The following is a 19,771-nucleotide window of genomic DNA, read 5'->3' as shown; positions in this document are numbered from 1 at the left end:
TCATCCCTCAGTAGTCTTTGTAGCATGCAACTGAACATGGAACACATTTTAACAGCCCACAACGTTGGAACTTTTAAGTCTTTTGACATTGTCAATTTAATGTTTTTCTTAACTGATGTTGGTTATTTTAACTTGGTGTTATTCATGCTGATGGTTGCTGATTTTTCCTTGATATTCTTGTATTTTTTTTTTAATTATCAAAAACCACTGAGTGATCTACCAGGCCAAGGTACTCTGCAAATCTCAATACTATGTATCTTCAGATAAAGCCCGATAACCTCCTATTTCCTAAGCGTTGTATGGCTCTTGCGTGTTGAAGACTTCATGTGACTATTATAGTCATGTGAAGTGCAAGCAGCGTACACAAAAAAATTTAGATTTTTTCGTGTGGGATGATTTATTTTTTAAATTGAGTTTCGCAGTATTGATTTTGTATTATAAGTTAGTAATCTAAATCTGGCAAGAATTAACGTATAGTAGATTTATTCCAGTCAATCCTGCTAACCTTGTACATGAGGGGATGTGTTGATAATATTGGTATGGACTCTTGAGCAAAGTAAGAGTTGAGTACTGATTCATAACTCAGTGGTAGGACACTACTCAGAAAGCTTAGTAGCTTTACCGTGTCTCTGTGAGCTTCATTCAGTGATAATGTCTTGAGAAGTGGAGGGTCAGTGTGGCACTACAGATGAATAACAACTTTATATATAACCATAACAAAAAAAAATTAGAAGCTTTTTATTTTAGGTGGTTCTCTCAGACTGAGCTGAACGAAACATCGGCTAAAATAAAATCTTGTTGGATATTACATCTCTTACCAGCTTGTCGGCTTGTTACCCCCAAACACCAGCTTCTGTGTTCGACAGGTCTGTGATACTTTAGACTAAGGTGTTTCATCCTGTTTACATGCTGTCGTATTATGTCTGCGTTGTGCCCTATATCATAAGATTTTTTTAAACTGTGCCCACTGCTTGAGCCTTTTCACAGCATGGGTTTTTTAAAGTTATCGGGGTGCCTGTAGGGACCTCGGGGAAATTTTAGGAGAGCCTTTTTGATGTTAATGATTTAATGCTTTTTAAATAATACAGTTTATAAGAGTTTGATAATTGTTTGTTATGTGCTTGAAGATTTGAATATTTTTTGTATTGTAAATTTGTCTTGAGTGTGCTAGTGTGTATGGATGTATTTAACTTAAATATTAGGCATTCTATTTAACTTTGTGAAAACATTAAGTTATATACAGGATCTGACATGATTAAAAGGTATGCAAGTAGGTTGCCTCAGTACGGTAACTATCCTCAGTATGGTAACTAGCCTCAGCACGGTAACTATCCTCAGTATGGTAACTAGCCTCAGCACGGTAACTATCCTCAGCACGGTAACTAGCCTCAGCACGGTAACTATCCTCAGCACGGTAACTAGCCTCAGCACGGTAACTAGCCTCAGTTACAAAAGTGGCTTTACCAAAAGCTTCCCAAGTCTGGAATTTCAACAGGATACGTGGTACATTTTGTAAAAGATTATTTTCGTATTTAATTTTATTCAAGACACACAAAAAATATAGATGGTACTGGTTTGGCACTAGTTGTATCTTTGTGGAATAAATGGTCAAGAAGCGTCAGCGAAAGTCTTTCAGCTTGGAAGGTGTTAGACACAATTGAGTTGGAATGTTTTGGTTTGAGTTTTTTGAACTGTTTATCATCAGCTAGCAGCCGTACTGTTGTGTCCTTGTTTGTGTTCCACAGTTACTAGGAAACTATACAGCCCAGTTTCAGTTTTAGGAAAACTGATACATTGTAAATTTCGGCTAAGTGTGAAGAGGCCTAATGTTAAGCTATGGAAAACAAAGGTTACAAAATGTTTTTCCCACTTAGACTATGGAATTATGATGATAAAAACAATTAATTCTAAGCAAATAGTCATCAGTACTAAGATAGCTAGGAATGTCTCGTCAAGTAACTTTCTCCTAGATTGAGGTCAAAGTTGCCAGCGACCGTACGTTTACACTCACCGAGGTTATTGCCTCCTGCAGCGTCAACATCTCGCATTCACCAGTTGTCGAATTATTTGTAAAAAAATAAAATGGCAGGGCATTAAGTAAAATTTTATGGTTGCCGTTTACACTAACAGCTTTTGTTAGTAAATACATTACTGCCCATGAATTAACTGTACTAAGTCAATTTTATTACCATGATACTCATTTTATTAATGCTTAAATTTTCTCAAATCTTAATTTCTACATTTTAATTCAGGTTAAGTTATTTTTCGTTTGGTTAGGTTACATAAATCTGTAGATAACGTTCAAATGTTCCTCACTCGTGGTGCGACATAGTGTGCATTGAACACTGAGAATGTATCACCTGTACGAGTGCGAGTGTTAATGCCCACATATTGTGGGAAGAAGACTACAGTGATTCTAAACAAGGTTGATATAGCCACTAGTGGTGCATCCCTCCAGGCTGCCCCGGGGTCGGGATCCCTCCAGGTTGCCCCCGGGGTCGGGATCGCTCCTGGCAGCCCCGGGGTCGGGATCCCTCCTTGCTGCCCCGGGGTCGGGATCCCTCAAGGCTGCCCCGGGGTCGGGATCCCCCCAGGCTGCCCCGGGGTCGGTATCCCTCCAGGCTGCCCCCGGGGTCGGGATCCCTCCAGGCTGCCCCCGGGGTCGGGATCCCTCCAGGCTGCCCCCGGGGTCGGGATCCCTCCAGGCTGCCCCCGGGGTCGGGATCCCTCCAGGCTGCCCCCGGGGTCGGGATCTCTGCAGGCTGCCCCCGGGGTCGGGATCCCTGCAGGCTGCCCCCGGGGTCGGGATCCCTGCAGGCTGCCCCCGGGGTCGGGATCCCTCCAGGCTGCCCCCGGGGTCGGGATCCCTCCAGGCTGCCCCCGGGGTCGGGATCCCTCTAGGCTGCCCCGGGGTCGGGATCCCTCCAGGCTGCCCCGGGGTCGGGATCCCTCCAGGTTGCCCCCGGGGTCGGGATCGCTCCTGGCTGCCCCGGGGTCGGGATCCCTCCTGGCTGCCCCGGGGTCGGGATCCCTCCAGGCTGCCCCGGGGTCGGGATCCCTCCAGGCTGCCCCGGGGTCGGTATCCCTCCAGGCTGCCCCCGGGGTCGGGATCCCTCCAGGCTGCCCCCGGGGTCGGGATCCCTCCAGGCTACCCACGGGGTCGGGATCCCTCCAGGCTGCCACCGGGGGCGGGATCCCTCCAGGCTGCCCCCGGGGTCGGGATCTCTGCAGGCTGCCCCCGGGGTCGGGATCCCTGCAGGCTGCCCCCGGGGTCGGGATCCCGGCCGGCTGCCCCCGGGGTCGGGATCCCTGCAGGCTGCCCCCGGGGTCGGGATCCCTGCAGGCTGCCCCCGGGGTCGGGATCCCTGCAGGCTGCCCCCGGGGTCGGGATCCCTCCAGGCTGCCCCCGGGGTCGGGATCCCTCCAGGCTGCCCCCGGGGTCGGGATCCCTCTAGGCTGCCCCGGGGTCGGGAACCCTCCAGGCTGCCCCGGGGTCGGGATCCCTCCAGGCTGCCCCCGGGTCAGGATCCCTCCAGGCTGCCCCCGGGGTCAGGATCCCTCCAGGCTGCCCCCGGGGTCGGGATCCCTCCAGGCTGCCCCCGGGGTCGGGATCCCTCCAGGCTGCCCCCGGGGTCGGGATCCCTCCAGGCTGCCCCCGGGGTCGGGATCCCTCCAGGCTGCCCCCGGGGTCGGGATCCCTCCAGGCTGCCCCCGGGGTCGGGATCCCTCCAGGCTGCCCCCGGGGTCGGGATCCCTCCAGGCTGCCCCGGGGTCGGGATCCCTCCAGGCTGCCCCGGGGTCGGGATCCCTCCAGGCTGCCCCCGGGGTCGGGATCCCTCCAGGCTGCCCCCGGGGTCGGGATCCCTCCAGGCTGCCCCCGGGGTCGGGATCCCTCCAGGCTGCCCCCGGGGTCGGGATCCCTCCAGGCTGCCCCCGGGGTCGGGATCCCTCCAGGCTGCCCCCGGGGTCGGGATCCCTCCAGGCTGCCCCCGGGGTCGGGATCCCTCCAGGCTGCCCCCGGGGTCGGGATCCCTCCAGGCTGCCCCCGGGGTCGGGATCCCTCTAGGCTGCCCCCGGGGTCGGGATCCCTCCAGGCTGCCCCCGGGGTCGGGATCCCTCCAGGCTGCCCCCGGGGTCGGGATCCCTCCAGGCTGCCCCCGGGGTCGGGATCCCTCCAGGCTGCCCCCGGGGTCGGGATCCCTCGAGGCCGCCCCCGGGGTCGGGATCCCTCCAGGCTGCCCCCGGGGTCGGGATCCCTCCAGGCTGCCCCCGGGGTCGGGATCCCTCCAGGCTGCCCCCGGGGTCGGGATCCCTCCAGGCTGCCCCCGGGGTCGGGATCCCTCCAGGCTGCCCCCGGGGTCGGGATCCCTCCAGGCTGCCCCCGGGGTCGGGATCCCTCCAGGCTGCCCCCGGGGTCGGGATCCCTCCAGGCTGCCCCCAGGGTCGGGATCCCTCCAGGCTGCCCCCGGGGTCGGGATCCCTCCAGGCTGCCCCCGGGGTCGGGATCCCTCCAGGCTGCCCCGGGGTCGGGATCCCTCTATGCTGCCCCCGGGGTCGGGATCCCTCCAGGCCGCCCCCGGGGTCGGGATCCCTCCAGGCCGCCCCCGGGGTCGGGATCCCTCCAGGCTGCCCCCGGGGTCGGGATCCCTCCAGGCTGCCCCCGGGGTCGGGATCCCTCCAGGCTGCCCCCGGGGTCGGGATCCCTCCAGGCTGCTCCGGGATTGTGCCTGCATCTTAACATAAGAGAAACACTGCAGCAGGGTTATTGGCCCATATTATAATGTCAGATCCTACTCAAAATCACAACGCTACATCATTAAGCACTACACGTCTGGCACAGCTCTTTCGTGTACTAAATAAATGATACAGGTCAGACGAGTCAACGTTGACATGAAATTGAAAATTTCTTGATAATTTTTATTTCAGCATGATACAATGTTAGTACAAAGATGGGTGGTATTTAGGTGTTCTCTCAGAGGGGAAGGGCTGTAACAGGTCTTTTGTATGTAAATAAGAAAGGGTGTAGTGCTTGGCCCACCCGGGGCTCCCAGCCCACTTGAATGTGTCCTCCAAAGACATAAAAATGGTAGTCCTTCACTCTCCTTGTTGTGGGTTCACCAGTTTTATTCCTTTAAGAAAAGTGACTTGATGCTTGTAAAAAGACCTTGGTGCGAAGAATTTGAAGCAGCCCTTCTCTTCCTCTGGCGTGTGCCCCGTCTGGCAGGCGGTGCATCACTGGCAGGTAGTGCAGCATTCTGGTAGCCAGTGCATCACTGACAGGTGTGTCCAACACTGGCAGGTTGTCCAACACTGGCAGGTGGTCCAACACTGGCAGGTGGTCCAACACTGGCAGGTGGTCCAACACTGGCAGGCGGTGCATCACTGGCAGGTAGTGCAGCATTCTGGTAGCCAGTGCATCACTGACAGGTGTGTCCAACACTGGCAGGTTGTCCAACACTGGCAGGTTGTCCAAAACTGGCAGGTGGTCCAACACTGGCAGGTGGTCCAACACTGGCAGGTGGCAGAAGTTATGGGTGGGTATGGAGGATGATACGTAATGTAATATTTAACCCCCCTCCCCATCAAGGTCACCAGTCTGTATAAAGTGGTAGTGGTGAGCCAGTGGGGAAACCTCAGGGTTAAAGGGACGTTCTTGGATAACGGAAGAGAGTGAGGGAAAGAGGGAGGAGAGGGAAAGAGGGAGGAGAGGGAGAGGGAGGAGAGGGAAAGAGGGAGGAGAGGGAAAGAGGGAGGAGAGGGAAAGAGGGAGGAGAGGGAGAGAGAGATGAGAGGGAGAGAGAGATGAGAGAGAGAGAGAGATGAGAGGGAGAGAGAGATGAGAGGGAGAGAGAGATGAGAGGGAGAGAGAGATGAGAGGGAAAGAGAGATGAGAGGGAAAGAGAGATGAGAGGGAAAGAGGGAGTGAGGGAAAGAGGGAGTGAGGGGGAGAGGGAAAGAGGGAGTGAGGGAAAGAGGGAGTGAGGGAAAGAGGGAGTGAGGGAAAGAGGGAGTGAGGGAAAGAGGGAGTGAGGGAAAGAGGGAGTGAGGGAAAGAGGGAGTGAGGGAAAGAGGGAGTGAGGGAAAGAGGGAGTGAGGGAAAGAGGGGAGAGGGAAAGAGGGGGAGAGGGAAAGAGGGAGTGATGGAAAGAGGGGGGAGAGGGAAAGGGGGGGGAGAGGGAAAGAGGGGGGAGAGGGAGAGGTGAGGGAACACAACATTATTATTTTAAAACTACATTTTTTATGTTCTGCCCAACGCTAATTTTTAGAAGTTAATATTTTCCTTCCTTTTAAGTTAGGTTGAGCTGGGTTACATAAATTTGTACAAACGTTTACCTGTATTTATCTACAAAAAAAGCATATTAAAAAACGCGTCGAGATACGTCTGGCAACTAAGTGGCCGAGAAAAAAATACGAAAAGTTTAAATCTGAACGTTTGTCATGCTGATGTGAGACTAGGCTTGGAGGGACACAAGGAGAAAGAGTAGAAAGTGCGCACCTTCTGGGTGCTTGAGCCCCAACTCTCTTCCCTCTCGTCCATCTTGCTTGCTGTTGCCTCCGACGCTCCCTTACCTTGTAGAATTAGTTGGAATAAAGCTTACACATCTTTTGGCGTTTAAGAAGTTTGTCAGGCAAAACTGTTCTCTCCTGCCACTGTTCACACGCTGCTGCTTTATCAACCCACCAGGTCTTTGTTTGCATAAATTGTGATTTATCTGTTTCGGGCAATAGGTTAATTGAATGTGAATAATGGAGTTTAAATTATTTTGATTACTTGGGGTGGATTTTTTTTTTTTAATCTTTAGTCACGATTGCACCAAGGTGTTAATGATAGCAGAAAGTCTTAAATTTGTGAAAAATCGTTGAGTAATCAGTGAACTGCAGTGATGGTTTGGGCAAATCAATCACCCAAACTTCTCATTATTAATGCTTGTTCTCGCTTGTTTGTTTTCTGAATCTTCGGCTTTTCCGGTTTTTAATCTGCCCTCATTCCGTGTTTTCTTCCTTACTTTTTTTTTCAACCTTTTTCATTTTATATTTTATCATAATTTCTTTTCATACTTTTTATCGCCTTTTTGTTTGCTATAATCCAGTGTTTGGTTTTACCTTACCTTTCGTTGTCTGGCTGGTGTAGGCCAAGGCTGCCACTTTTCCATGTCACTATCCTTACTTGGACGCCAGCTTCTGTTGCCTACACATAAATAACTCGCACATAAGAGACGCTTATGACGACGTTTCGGTCCGACTTTAGACCACTGACTAGTCACACTGTGACTAGTCAGTGGACCATAACATCGTCTTAAGTTTCTCCTGTGTGCGGGTTATTTTTGTATTGTTCTAGTCACGGTATTGTGCTTTTTTGTTCTGTGTTACCTACTTCTTGATTGGACTTGAGGCTCACATCTTGCGAGGCTTTAGTGAAAAAAGCCAGTCAGACGTGTCCGCAGCCTCGAGCATACCCCATGGATAAATCAGGCTTAAACTTTGTGCTTTTACTCAAGTTGGACGCGTCTGGCCTGGCACTGTGCACTGCTACAGAAGCGAATATGGTATGACCATCTCTGCTGGTACGGCACAACGGTTGTATACTCAAGCATCCTCCCAGAGGTGGCGCTAACACTTGTGTCATGGTTTTAAAAGCCCTGAGCAAACACCAGGACTTGTTAGAAAACGTTTTGGTCTTGGGGCCTTGAGCAGAAGTGATAAAGGTCCCAGGATCGAAACTTTTTAACAAATGCCAGTGTATTTGTTGTTTTTAAACCATTGGTCGGTATCAGTTACCAGGGTTTATGCTGGTATTTTGGTGATACTGGTGGTGGTGTTGAGGGTGTTTGTAGTGATGGTAATTCGTGTTGAATTGCCAGTGGTACTGGTATTGATAGTGGATGTGAGATTATCTTGCTGAATGAGGAATCACAGATAATAGCTGTGTACTTTTAAAGTACAGACGAATTGAATAGTGTGAGACAGGAGGCACGAAGGGGAACGTACCTTCGCTAGAGGCCTAGATGAGAGAATGTACTTGGCCAGATGCCTCAATTCCCCCCAAAAATGAGTGGCAGTACCTTAGTTGTGGCTGAGATAGAGAAACAGGAAGGCAGTACATACGAAATGCTGCATGAGCCATGGCTTAGACTAATGATGCTGTTGGTGTTAGCTGTTGCTGCTGGTATTGGTAATGGTGGCGGCATTTTTACTAGTAGTTCTGGTGGTATTGTTGATAATAGTGAAAGAAGTCTGACTGTTGTCAAACTTGTTGCCAACTTGTATGTAGGTGATGAGATGGGAAATTAAAGAGGGAATAAATGAGGCCTTGGAGAGGGTGGGAGCCGAATAGGAGGACTTGAACGTGTGGGGGAGGGGGTTAATAAGGTAGATGCTATCACCTGAGTGAGGCACTAATTAGATGACGCCATCGATTTCATCACCCACCATCACCACTTTTACGAGCTCTGGTACTTTTCTAGCAGACCTGCAGTACTAGGTTGTCCTTCACTATCATTAAAATGCTGAATTTGAGGGGTCATTATTCTCTAGGAACGGTGGAGGCTCGATCCTCCGTCAGCTAACGGTCTAAGACTCTAAGCGTTCAGTAAATATCAGTTACTACTGTACTCCGTCCGCTCATCGCTGGCCTCGTAACGAGGGTTATTCAGTTTGTCTCATAAGTAAATAAGACACAGTGAGAATGTACGATTTAATTGTATTCCTTCACCAGCTCGTGTGTAACTGTATTTTGTAATGCTTGTAACAAGTCAGAGACAAATCAGTTCATATGTGAACATGAAGCAGTCTCAACAGCAAGAAATCTCACTATTATCCAATAGCCAGTATTAATACAGTAGCCATCCTTCAGCAAATAATAATCATAACTGTTCAAGGCATAATCTAGTTTTTGTAATCCTCAAAAATTCAAGAACACCTTAAAATCATCAGCACACTGAAAAAAAAAAATAGCGTTGGTTAGCAGACTCCCGCAGACCAGCGCTGTTATGAATGTCACATGAGCACTGTAGTGGAACACCTTACAGCTCCTGACGGTGTACTGGGGACATTGTAGTTGAGAATTCTTTTTATCGAGGACGACAGGTGGTTCAGGACGGTGTACTGCGGACACTTTTACTAGCGACCTTGTTCTCTAGGAAGACTCCTGGCTCCACACAAAGGTTATTGTAATGTCTGAATTTAGAAACTAGAAATGATTCAACATTTTCTTATTCATTGGGCTAATCCGGGGGGGGAGTCATTGGGTTAATCCGGGGGGGGTCATTGGGTTAATCCGGGGGGGGGGGACATGGACTTGCTGCGCATGGGTCAGTAGGCCTGTTGCAGTGTTCCTTCTTTCTTATGTTTCTTAAGGCGTGTAAATACCGAGAACCATTTTATGTTCAACCCATAGAATTATGCAGTTTAGGGTTTGAAATTACTTTAAAAAATATAAGACGCAGATTATGCAAACAAGGCATCATAAGGGCAAGAAAGATTGTATACATGATAGCATTCCATCTGTTGCTTTTGTGACAGTATGTTTGCCATACCCCCGGCCGGGATTGAACCCGCGGTCATAGAGTCTCAAAACTCCAGCCCGTCGCGTTAGCCACTAGACCAGCTAGCCACAATAAGATTCATCCAACTAGGTATATTTCTACACCATAGGAAAGTTAGCACAGGCACCTCTGTGACCACAAATGCAAGTTTTTACAGACGAATCTCCAGCTAGCGTGGCCGTGACGAACTCTAGCTCAAGTCCCTTCACTGCCGTCAACATGACTCAAGAAATCGTAATGACACGATTGCAAATAAACCATACCCCCGGCCGGGATTGAACCCGCGGTCATAGAGTCTCAAAACTCCAGCCCGTCGCGTTAGCCACTAGACCAGCTAGCCACAATAAGATTCATCCAACTAGGTATATTTCTACACCATAGGAAAGTTAGCACAGGCATCTCTGTGACCACAAATGCCACGCTAGCTGGAGATTCGTCTGTAAAAACTTGCATTTGTGGTCACAGAGGTGCCTGTGCTAACTTTCCTATGGTGTAGAAATATACCTAGTTGGATGAATCTTATTGTGGCTAGCTGGTCTAGTGGCTAACGCGACGGGCTGGAGTTTTGAGACTCTATGACCGCGGGTTCAATCCCGGCCGGGGGTATGGTTTATTTGCAATCGTGTCATTACGATTTCTTGAGTATGTTCGCTTAATGAGCAGAATTCATCACGGGTAAGCCAGTGGTCGATGCTACTCTGGACAGCCGTAATTCATTGGCTACCCTACCTTCGTGTCTTACCGTGCCCACACTATGGTGTCGGTACCATTGAATAAATTAAAACAAACACCAGTGAAAATCACAGACCGCTTATGAAGTGAAGAACAGTCTGTCATCTAGAATATAATCTGTCAAAATATTTAACCTTTAATGTATAAAAGAAAAGAACATCACATCGTATACAAAGAAGATTCTTTGAAGATATTTGTGTTCTTAAGTTTTTAATCTTTCTTTCCACGTACTGTCTTCTCTCTGCCGGAAGTAATAAGTTATTTTTATTACATGAATATTAAGCATAATGTATTTAAATGTATGTAAAGATGGTTATCAGATTGACCCCCCTTCTCTTTCAACCCTTCCCTCTCATTTTCCCCCCTCCCCTCCCTCCCTAAATATTCTGTTATATCACAACTTATATAGCTCCTCACCCCCTTCTTTATCCATCCCCCTTGTCTTTCTTCTCCCCTGTCAGAAGCCTCTGTTAAGTCTGGTGAGCTTTCCCTCGAGCTCCTTTGTGAGGAGCTCGGCCTGAACTACCTGATCGATTTGGGTGTGCTCCTGGCAACCCGATTTAGGCTGCTATCTTTAAGAGAAGAGAAGAAAGCCTTATGATCATCGTGCCAGGCTTCCTGTGTAGTTTGGTGTTTGGATGCGGGTCCCTCTCCTGGATTGTTGCCTTGATGTGTCTGATCAGAGGTTGGCTTCTCGCTTTTCCCTCCTTGGATGGTACTTGAGGTGCGTCTTTGTCGGCAGTGGATGAGGACCCCTAAGTGTCGATCCTTGGGTAATTTCTTGGAGCATGATTAAGTTCATGCTTAAAGGGTAAAAAGTCTTTACTGACGGGTCAAAGAGCGAGTCTGCTGTTGGCTTTGCTGTGATTGTCAATGAGGATTTTTAATGTGCAGTCTACTTTCACTTTGCAGCTCCACCAATCCTCGCTGCTTTTGTCCTGAAAGCTGGCTTAACTGATTCTCGGCTAGCTGCATGCTCAAATTTCCAATGTGCTCTGTGTATCCTGGTCCAGTATGCTTCTCTCCAGTCTGGTCCAAAAGAGCCAAGTGTGGTCGGCTTGTCTCCATGCGTTGCACAAGGATGTGGAGCTCTGGTGCCAGGCTATGTTGGTGTCACGGGAAATGAACTAGCAGATGCCGAGTCAAACGCTGTCGTAGCGAACCCACTGTATAACAAACTTTAGCCTTAAAGTGATTTCACGAGCAATATGTCCTCGGGGCAATGACTAGTAGAAAGTTATATAGGGTTTGGCAGGAAGTAGGTGTTGGCCCTCAGGAGGAATCATCCCCCTGTCGAGGGAAGGTCGGATGCACACGTCTCACCCATAGTCACTTGTTTGCAGGTTCTCCTGTCCCTGTGTGTGTAGCTTTCTGGCAAACATCTCACTGTGGAACACATTTTAGCAATTTGCTCTTATGGCTTAGGGCCTTTTGGCTTCATGATTTTTGTAATTACCAGGACGCTTGTCGGGACCTCGGGGAACATTTACGTGTAAACCCTTAATTATCTCCACATTTCCCAGGTGCTATACAATCTTTATGGGTGTAGCACAATCCCATGAATATATATATATATATATATATATATATATATATATATATATATATATATATATATATATATATATATATATATATATATATATATATATATATATATATATATAACCCATTTGGTGTAATTAGAGTACGAAAGGAAAATTATACTGCCGGATGGGAGTGGCAAAAGTTCTTGCTCTGACTCCTGACGATGTTAAATGAGGGTAGCCACACAGTTCTGTATATCTAATATTTATGATAAAACAGGAACATAATATCACATCATAGCACACTGCTAGTTGCATAGTAGTTAATTAACTTTGAAGAATCTATTTGGATTATTAACTTGGAGGGTTAGTCTCTAGGATAGCCCAAGAAAGTGTGTATAGCTTATTTCCATGTGGGCAATTTGATCCCCTTCCCCAGGATGCAACTGCAAATGCTAAGCGAATAAGGGCAACAAGTACAAGGAAACCTTCGCAACGTTTCCTCGTTTTCGAACCCTGGTCATTCAAATGAAATTGTGATGACCCTCAATATTACTTTAATATCTGAGGTCATAATGAGTATGACACTGCAATGAGCTATCATAAGTCAGCTTAACTACATTGTATAAGTGTTTCTGAGAAGTTGTTAGTAAGGGGAATGGCTGCATATAAATGTCAGAAAACACGAAGAGGCATCTGGGGGAATCTATTTGTCCAGCAAGTGTGAGGGAGTAGAGCCCATTCACACGCTGTCCTCCCCATCGTGTGCTACCATTTTTTGGGAGAGCCTTTTGGTTTTACGGCTTTTGTTTATGGGTTATTCCCCACTGCAGTCATATAGGAATTGTATCACAATTGAATACGTGTAGATTTATCCCTAATGCGAACTCCTAACTTTGCGTAAAGAGGATGGTGACTTCGATTTGACGAATATCTGGCAGTTCTTCGTAGCAGTGGCATAGTTCTAAACTTCATGCGAGGACGTTGAAGTTTATAGTTAGCTGTGAAGATGGTGGAACTTAGCGTGGCAGTATTGGTGCTGGTGTTTGCTGGAGGGCTGTATTCTCCAACATTAGTACTGCAGGTGGGCTCTTCAACAACCATGTTGCCAGAAAGTCTCTCTCCAGCAGCCTCACAGTTCCTCAACATAGCCTCACACCTTCCCACCACCGCCCCTACCCTCCCCACTCCCATTCCTGATCCCCGAAGCAGCAGCACACAAATCATGACGCAAGAGCTGACATACTTGAATTCTACTTATGACAAAAGTGTCCATCAAGAACACCAGAACACTAGCGCCCCTCAAGAACACCAGAACACAAGTTCCCCACAAAGAGACGTCAATACAAGCTCTCCAAAAAGGGACGCCAACACAAGCGCCCCACAAAGGGACGTCAGCGCAAGCGCCCCACAAAGGGACGTCAACACAAGCACCCCGCAAAGGGACGTCAGCACAAGCACCTCACAAAGGGACGTCAGCACAAGTGCCCCACAAAGGGACGGCAACACAAGCACCTCACAAGTGACCATGAGCACCGCAGCATTGACACAGGCTGGAGTCCTGAGCTCAGGCAATAAGACGATGATACCGCAGCGGGAGGGCCAGCTGGTTCAGTGCTACTGTGGTCCCCAGGAAGTTCTGATGGGAGGAAGGTGCCAACCATTCCCAAAAGCCATCTTAGTTGATATCGAGGCATCCATCTTTGAGGTGAGACTGCAATTGCTATATAATTAGCTTGCAATAGCACTTAATTATTAACAGTTATCTATTTGTAATTATCTGTTGGTAGCTCGTGTCTCTGTACTGTGATCATTTAATTATTAATTATCTATTTGTAATTATCCATTAATAGCTCGTATCCCTGAATCGTGAACGCCTGTATCCCCTACGTTAGCTTTTAAACATGTTTATCATCTAATCCCCAAACTCGTAAATAACAAATTGTTGCTCTTTCCTGAAGACCTATCAAGGGAGGGTAATTAACAACGGCGAAGAGTTCTTGATTCAAGGAAATGGACCTGCCCTCTCCTTCCTTGGGTGGAACTTGATTGCTCTCGTTTCCCAGGCACAGTAAGATTCCATGAGTATTAATAAATACATGCTTCTCTGAATTCACTCTTAAGCAATAAGTCGTCTTCTCCGAATTGTAAGCATTAGTACTCCCACCACCACCTGCTTGTAAACAGTTGTTGTAGCCCTTGCTTGAATTTGTGAATGATAATAGGTTGGTAGATAACCATCCAGGGAGTTACTACCGGCCTGTCGTGTCACATGAAATGGAAGCCTCATAAACGCTCTACAATTTTTTTTTTTTACACAGGGTTTGACAAGGTTAAGGATCCCTAGCTTTATTGACAAGCTATTTACAGGTTAAGGATTCCTAACTTTATTGGCAAGCTAAGAGCTGTTACCTACATCAGCTCATTTGAAAGCATTTTTATTGTTATGAGACATACAAGTAGGGAACAGGATGAAGTTGGAGCCATCTGTGGGCCAGCATTTTCATTTGATCAGCTGACTTTATCTCGTTGACATCATTATGCTGTACAAATGTGTTCCATACTCGAGTCATCCTGGGTATGTATGATCTCAGATGGAGTGATGTTCTGGAGAACGGTACAGCCAGAGTGAAGTTGCTGCTTTCTGCCCGTCTTGTGGCATAAAAGCTTGTTTCATGCTGTCCTCGAAGTGGATCCAAGTGTGGTATTTTGACAATATTGGCCTTGTACATAACAGTAAGGCCACCCACATCCCTCCTATGTTGAAGGCTCTGCTGAAATGACAGATCTATCCAAGATGGGTCCAGGCGAGAGATGAGACGTCTTGCTCTGTTCTCTACTCTGTCAAGCAGTCGCAGATGAGAGGGGGGGGGGCAGGCAAACCAAGAAAGTGGAGCATACTCAAGGTGTGAGCGTACTTGCGCCTCGTACAGGATCTTGCAACCCCTACTGTCAAGCAGATGCGAGATACGGCGAAGTGCTGTAAGCTTCCTGGCTGCCTTGTTTGCAAGATTTACAACATGGTTCTTCATGGTTAGTTTGGAGTCAAATTTCACCCCAAGGATATCAACTTCTTCTCCAGGTGCCAACACCCTCCCATTCATCCTTACTACTGCACCAGCATTACCATCATGGTGCCTAGAGACGATCATCATTTGCGTTTTCTCAGGTGCAAATGTTACCTGCCATCTATTTCCCCAAGCTGATATAGCTCTCAGCTGGTGATTGATGTAGCTTAGAGCAGCTGGCATTTCTTCTCTTGGATAAGTGAATGTCAGTGTACAGTCGTCTGCATATGCATGTGATTCTGGGATGAGATGAAGGTCGTTGAAGTAGACATTCCATAACAATGGACCCAGCACGCTTCCTTGTGGAACACTTGCCCCAATAGGATGTCTTGCTGATTCCGTTCCATTGAGAACTACACTTAGAGATCTACCATGAAGGTAATCACTGAGGAGACATAGCGTAGAGCCTGCAATTCCCAGTGCTTGAAGTTTTGCTAAGAGGCCCTGGTGCCACACCCGGTCGAAAGCGCCAGCAATGTCCAGTGCTACCACACAGCTGACTTTGGATTCATCCAGTAACTGGTGCGACTTAGTGGAGAGGTTTAATAACAGATCAGCAGCAGAGTAACCTTTCCTGAAGCCATATTGACGATCACAAAGTGAGTGGTAGTCAAAAAACTCTGTCATTTGTCTTGAGATTATTGTCTCAAGGATCTTACCAGTGATTGACAGGAGTGACACTGGTCTGTAGTTGCTGATTTCTGCTCTGCTCTTCTTTTTGTGAACAGGGACTACATTTGCCTCTTTCCATAGAGAGGGCCATTTACACTGTACTAGGCAGTGCTGAAAGATGCGAGTTAGAGGTGCTGCTAGCTGGTCTGCACATCTTCTCAACAATCTTGGGCTCAACTTGTCTGGGCCCACAGCCTTTTCTTGGTCAAGCGATTTACGAAGGAAGTGCACCTCCTCCTGCCTTATTGTCACCACTGACAGTTTTGACACAGTTCTTGCAGCTAGCCAAGGAGGGTTCCTTGCTGGATCAGAAACTTGCATTTTGGTAGCAAAGTGTTCAGCAAAGAGGTCCGCCTTCTCTTGACTACTAGTAGAGGTGGTCCCATCCTGTCGATTTAGAGGTAGAATAAGTTCATCAGGCAGATAACCTTGTCTGTCCTTGACCAGAGACCACCAGGTTTTGGAGCCTACCCTACCTGATGCTAGCTTTCTTTTAGTGTCCACCTCCCATTTAGCAATGGCCCAATTTTGAACATCACCCATATGCCTACAGGCTTGCGTGTGCAAGTTCCTGTTATAGGTGGTAGGATGTCTCTTATACCTTCGCCATGCTTTGTACTTAGCAGTAGCAGCCTCTCTACAACGAAAGCCAAACCAAGGCTGATCTGTAGGCTTCGTCACATATTGCTGGTGAGGAATGTGTTCTTGTTGTAGATTAAGGATGTGTCCAGTGAAGGCTTTCACTTGGTTGTCAACATCCCCTTGGAGAAGAGCATTCCAATCGGTGGTGGCGAGCTCAGAGCAAAGGGCTGGCCAATTACCTCCTTCCCATAGCCAGGTTGTGCGTGTGGACTCCTCACCTCGTTCTGTTGGGATCTTAAGTGTCGTAAAAACAGCCTTGTGGTCAGACGATCCAACGTAGTCGGACTATGGATAGAATGGGTTATTAAAATGAAAATTAAGGATTAATTCATTGGAGGCCCTAATATTGGCTGTTTTGGCATCTTCATCCTTGGCATTAAGTGATTTGAATTTATTGGAACAGACTCAGCATAATTTGAACTATTGCTAATAACTTAACTTTAGCTAGCCACGCCAAGAACATAGCATATATAAAGTACGTACATAATATTTTGTGTAGGCATGTTAGTACTGCACTTGTTTCTTGTTAATGAAGCAGTTTTTCTAATGTTATGCTAATATTTCTTGTATTTACAGAAATCGGTTACTGAGCTGAATGTTATTGTGCAAGATCTATACTGCAGTGTGGAGGACGACCATAGAGAAATGAGGTTTACAGAAGGGCAGTTTTACCTTCGAACTCGCGGAGACATTGTGCTCTCAGACACTGCTGGTTATCTGAGTGGTTTGCGCATCAACAACTATTGTGTCAGCCATTCTTTGGACGAGAAGGGGAATCTCGCATCGATACTAAAGGCGTGTGTCCCCCCTCCCTCTATACCGCGTTGCTGCCCCGTTGGTGAAGCTCTCAGTGATGGTGTGTGTAGCATAACACCATCTCCACCTCTACTGTTGCCTCCACTGTCTGCTGGGCTCTTCAAGAACAGCGTCCAGTGGCCAGTTATCAGAAACCACTACAACCCACTCAACTGCACCGAGGATCCTATGAAAACATTGTTATTGGGCTCTGAAGTATCCCACCTAGTAGCCCTCCCAACAGGTGTCATACACACCTGGGTGTTATCTGAGGACACAGCCGAACGAAAATACACGTATCCTCCGGAATTTTGTGTAGATGGACGGGAGAATCTGGATGGATCTCTTACATACACAGCCAACTTGTGTTACAGTAACCCGCAAGAACACCACCACAAAATTTGTGATGGTAACATTTGTGTGCGCAAGTGTTGTAATTCTGGACAAATACTGGACGTTTCATACCGATGTATTCGTTATAATATAACATTTACACCAGCCATCAACATCAGCATCACACAGCCATACAAGACGGTGATAGGAATGGCGCTCTGTTCGTCAGCAACGAATGTCACAAACTTTACTCTGGACGGGACGGGACATCTTATTTACCAAGGGAGAATTTTACCCCCTACCGACTACTGTATTGATATGTTCGACGATGGCAGGGAAAAGCTAAAAAAAACTGGTTTAGTTTGTCTGAGTGTGGATTCAGAATGGGACAAAATTCGCAAAACGCTTATTCCTGCGTGTCAGATTATTTCGCTGGTTTTTATGTTTCTGACAGTTACATGTTACTTCAAGGTTCCAGAACTTCTCAAGAATGGTGGCTGGTACCAGCTCTGGCATGTGCTCTCTCTCATGCTAGCCTATTCTTGTAACGTAACACAGGTAATCTTGAGAGAGGCTGATGACCTAACTTGTATAATACTAGGTAAGTTTTTCTTTCGATTGTACGTTTTATAGAATTTATTTAGGAACAGTTTTGTCATTTTGACTTAACATTTAAATTACTTTCCAAGTTTGATTAATTCGTAGTATATTCATAGGTGAATGCAAATATATTTCATAATGTTGAAGAGGTCTTGGTTTACCAGAGCATTAAAAAGTATACCAGATTGGTTAATTCTCTCAAAACCACAATTTACTATACGAGCCTATTGCACTAACGACCACAAAAATTAATTTGATCTCGCTCATATTTCTTTCACGGGGGCTTCCTGATACTGGTTAAGACCTTTTGTTCCAAGGAATTTGAGTTACCCTCTCTGAATCAGACTATAACCTACCATTCCCTTGGCACTGTATGAACCTCTACAGTGAGCATCCAGCCTTACTATCAGTGCCGTACGATCTGTTTACGTAAACGGTCTACTGCATTGTAAATGATGCAGCATTTTTTGTTGTTTAACTCTGGAGAATTCAATGTGTGTAAATTAAATCGATATATTCACAATTAATTGTTTCGTATTTATTTTCTCTCCAGCAAATCTAACTATGCCATATTTGCACTTCGATCATTGTGCTTTCACAAATAATAAACAGTTAAAAATGCTGCATTTATTGTACTGTGCTATATTGTGTAATGAAGATATAATTTTAGAACTAATATATTTGTAGTTATGTTTAGTTTTGGATAAAATATATAACCTCTGATTTTTTTTTTTCACAGCACTCACCATGCAACTTGGATATCTTGCCGCATTCTTCTGGCTTAGTGTTCTGTGCTTCGAAGTCTGGAGAAAAGTTAGGTAAGTTTGCTTAGTTAGGTTTGGATTTATTACTGAAGCTAATTTTTGTCATAAATGATATTTGAATGACCTGTTTTTGGAAATTAAAAATGGCAAGACACCCACCCTTTCTACTCTAACTCAAGCTGAATGAACCCTGATTGCTTATCATTATTATATATATATATATATATATATATATATATATATATATATATATATATATATATATATATATATATATATATATATATATATATATATATATATTGTGTGTGTGTGTGTGTGTACAGTGGTCCCTCGCTTTTCATAGTTCTCGGCAATCGTAAATTTCGCCAATCATAGGGGTATTTTCATATAAACATGGACTCGCTTTTCTTAGGTTGACTCGCAAATAGTAGTTCGTCCGGGACGCATACGCACAGTGTGAGCCAAGGCGGCCTCCCTACCCAGCCAGTCTGGCATTGTTTACCAGTGAGTGAAGGTCCCCTCAAGTGCTCTTACGAAATATTTCATAATATTCCACTTATTTTAGTACTTGCAAGTACTAAATAAGCTACCATGGCTCCAAAGAAAGCTCCTAGTGCCAAGCCTGTGGTAAAGAAGGTGAGAAATATGTACAGTGACAAAGTCTTGGGCCATTTTAGGGAAGTGTTAAAGAGACGCCAGAAACAGAGCTCTCTCCACAGTTACTTTGCGAGACAGGACTAGAGTGACTCTCAAGGTGGTCCTAGTGGCATTGAGAAACAGAGAAGAGAAGCAACCCCAGAGAAGCAATTGGTACCTGAGGTGTTGCTGGAAGGGGATTCCCCTTCCAAACTGTAAACAATCCAATCTCTCTCCTCCTGCAGTCTCCCATACACTAAGAAGAATCTCCAATAAAGGTAAGTGTTATGCTGTTAATGTTTCATTCATCATTTCCCATTGTATTGTTTATGTACTACATGTATATTAAATGTAAAAAAAATTTTTGTTTTAATACTTCTGGGTGTCAGGAACGGATTAATTGTATTTACATTATTTCTTATGGGGAAAATTGATTCGCAAATCGTAAATTTCGT

General features: G+C 46.4%; 1 protein-coding gene across 3 annotated transcripts in view; it reads left to right on the top strand.

Moving 5' to 3' along the window:
* The window catches only part of LOC128706246 (probable G-protein coupled receptor Mth-like 11), a 137,951-nt gene that overhangs the window by 57,467 nt on the left and 60,713 nt on the right, over positions 1 to 19,771 (top strand). For 2 of the 3 annotated variants that reach the window (XM_070102511.1, XM_070102510.1), the window contains exons 1-3: positions 12,542 to 13,511; positions 16,762 to 17,914; positions 18,653 to 18,731. In XM_070102511.1, coding sequence (XP_069958612.1) covers positions 12,813 to 13,511; positions 16,762 to 17,914; positions 18,653 to 18,731 — 1,931 coding nt within the window. In that variant the 5' untranslated portion in view covers positions 12,542 to 12,812. Of the gene's footprint in view, positions 1 to 12,541; positions 13,512 to 16,761; positions 17,915 to 18,652; positions 18,732 to 19,771 lie in introns of those variants that run through there. The other variant, XM_070102512.1, reaches the window with a different exon arrangement.

The sequence above is a fragment of the Cherax quadricarinatus genome, chromosome 82 (genome assembly GCF_038502225.1).
Source record: "Cherax quadricarinatus isolate ZL_2023a chromosome 82, ASM3850222v1, whole genome shotgun sequence".
In the NCBI taxonomy this organism is placed as follows: Eukaryota; Metazoa; Arthropoda; class Malacostraca; order Decapoda; family Parastacidae; genus Cherax; species Cherax quadricarinatus.
The sequence above is the reverse complement of the archived record's forward strand: the minus strand, read 5'-3'. Positions and strand labels throughout refer to the sequence as shown.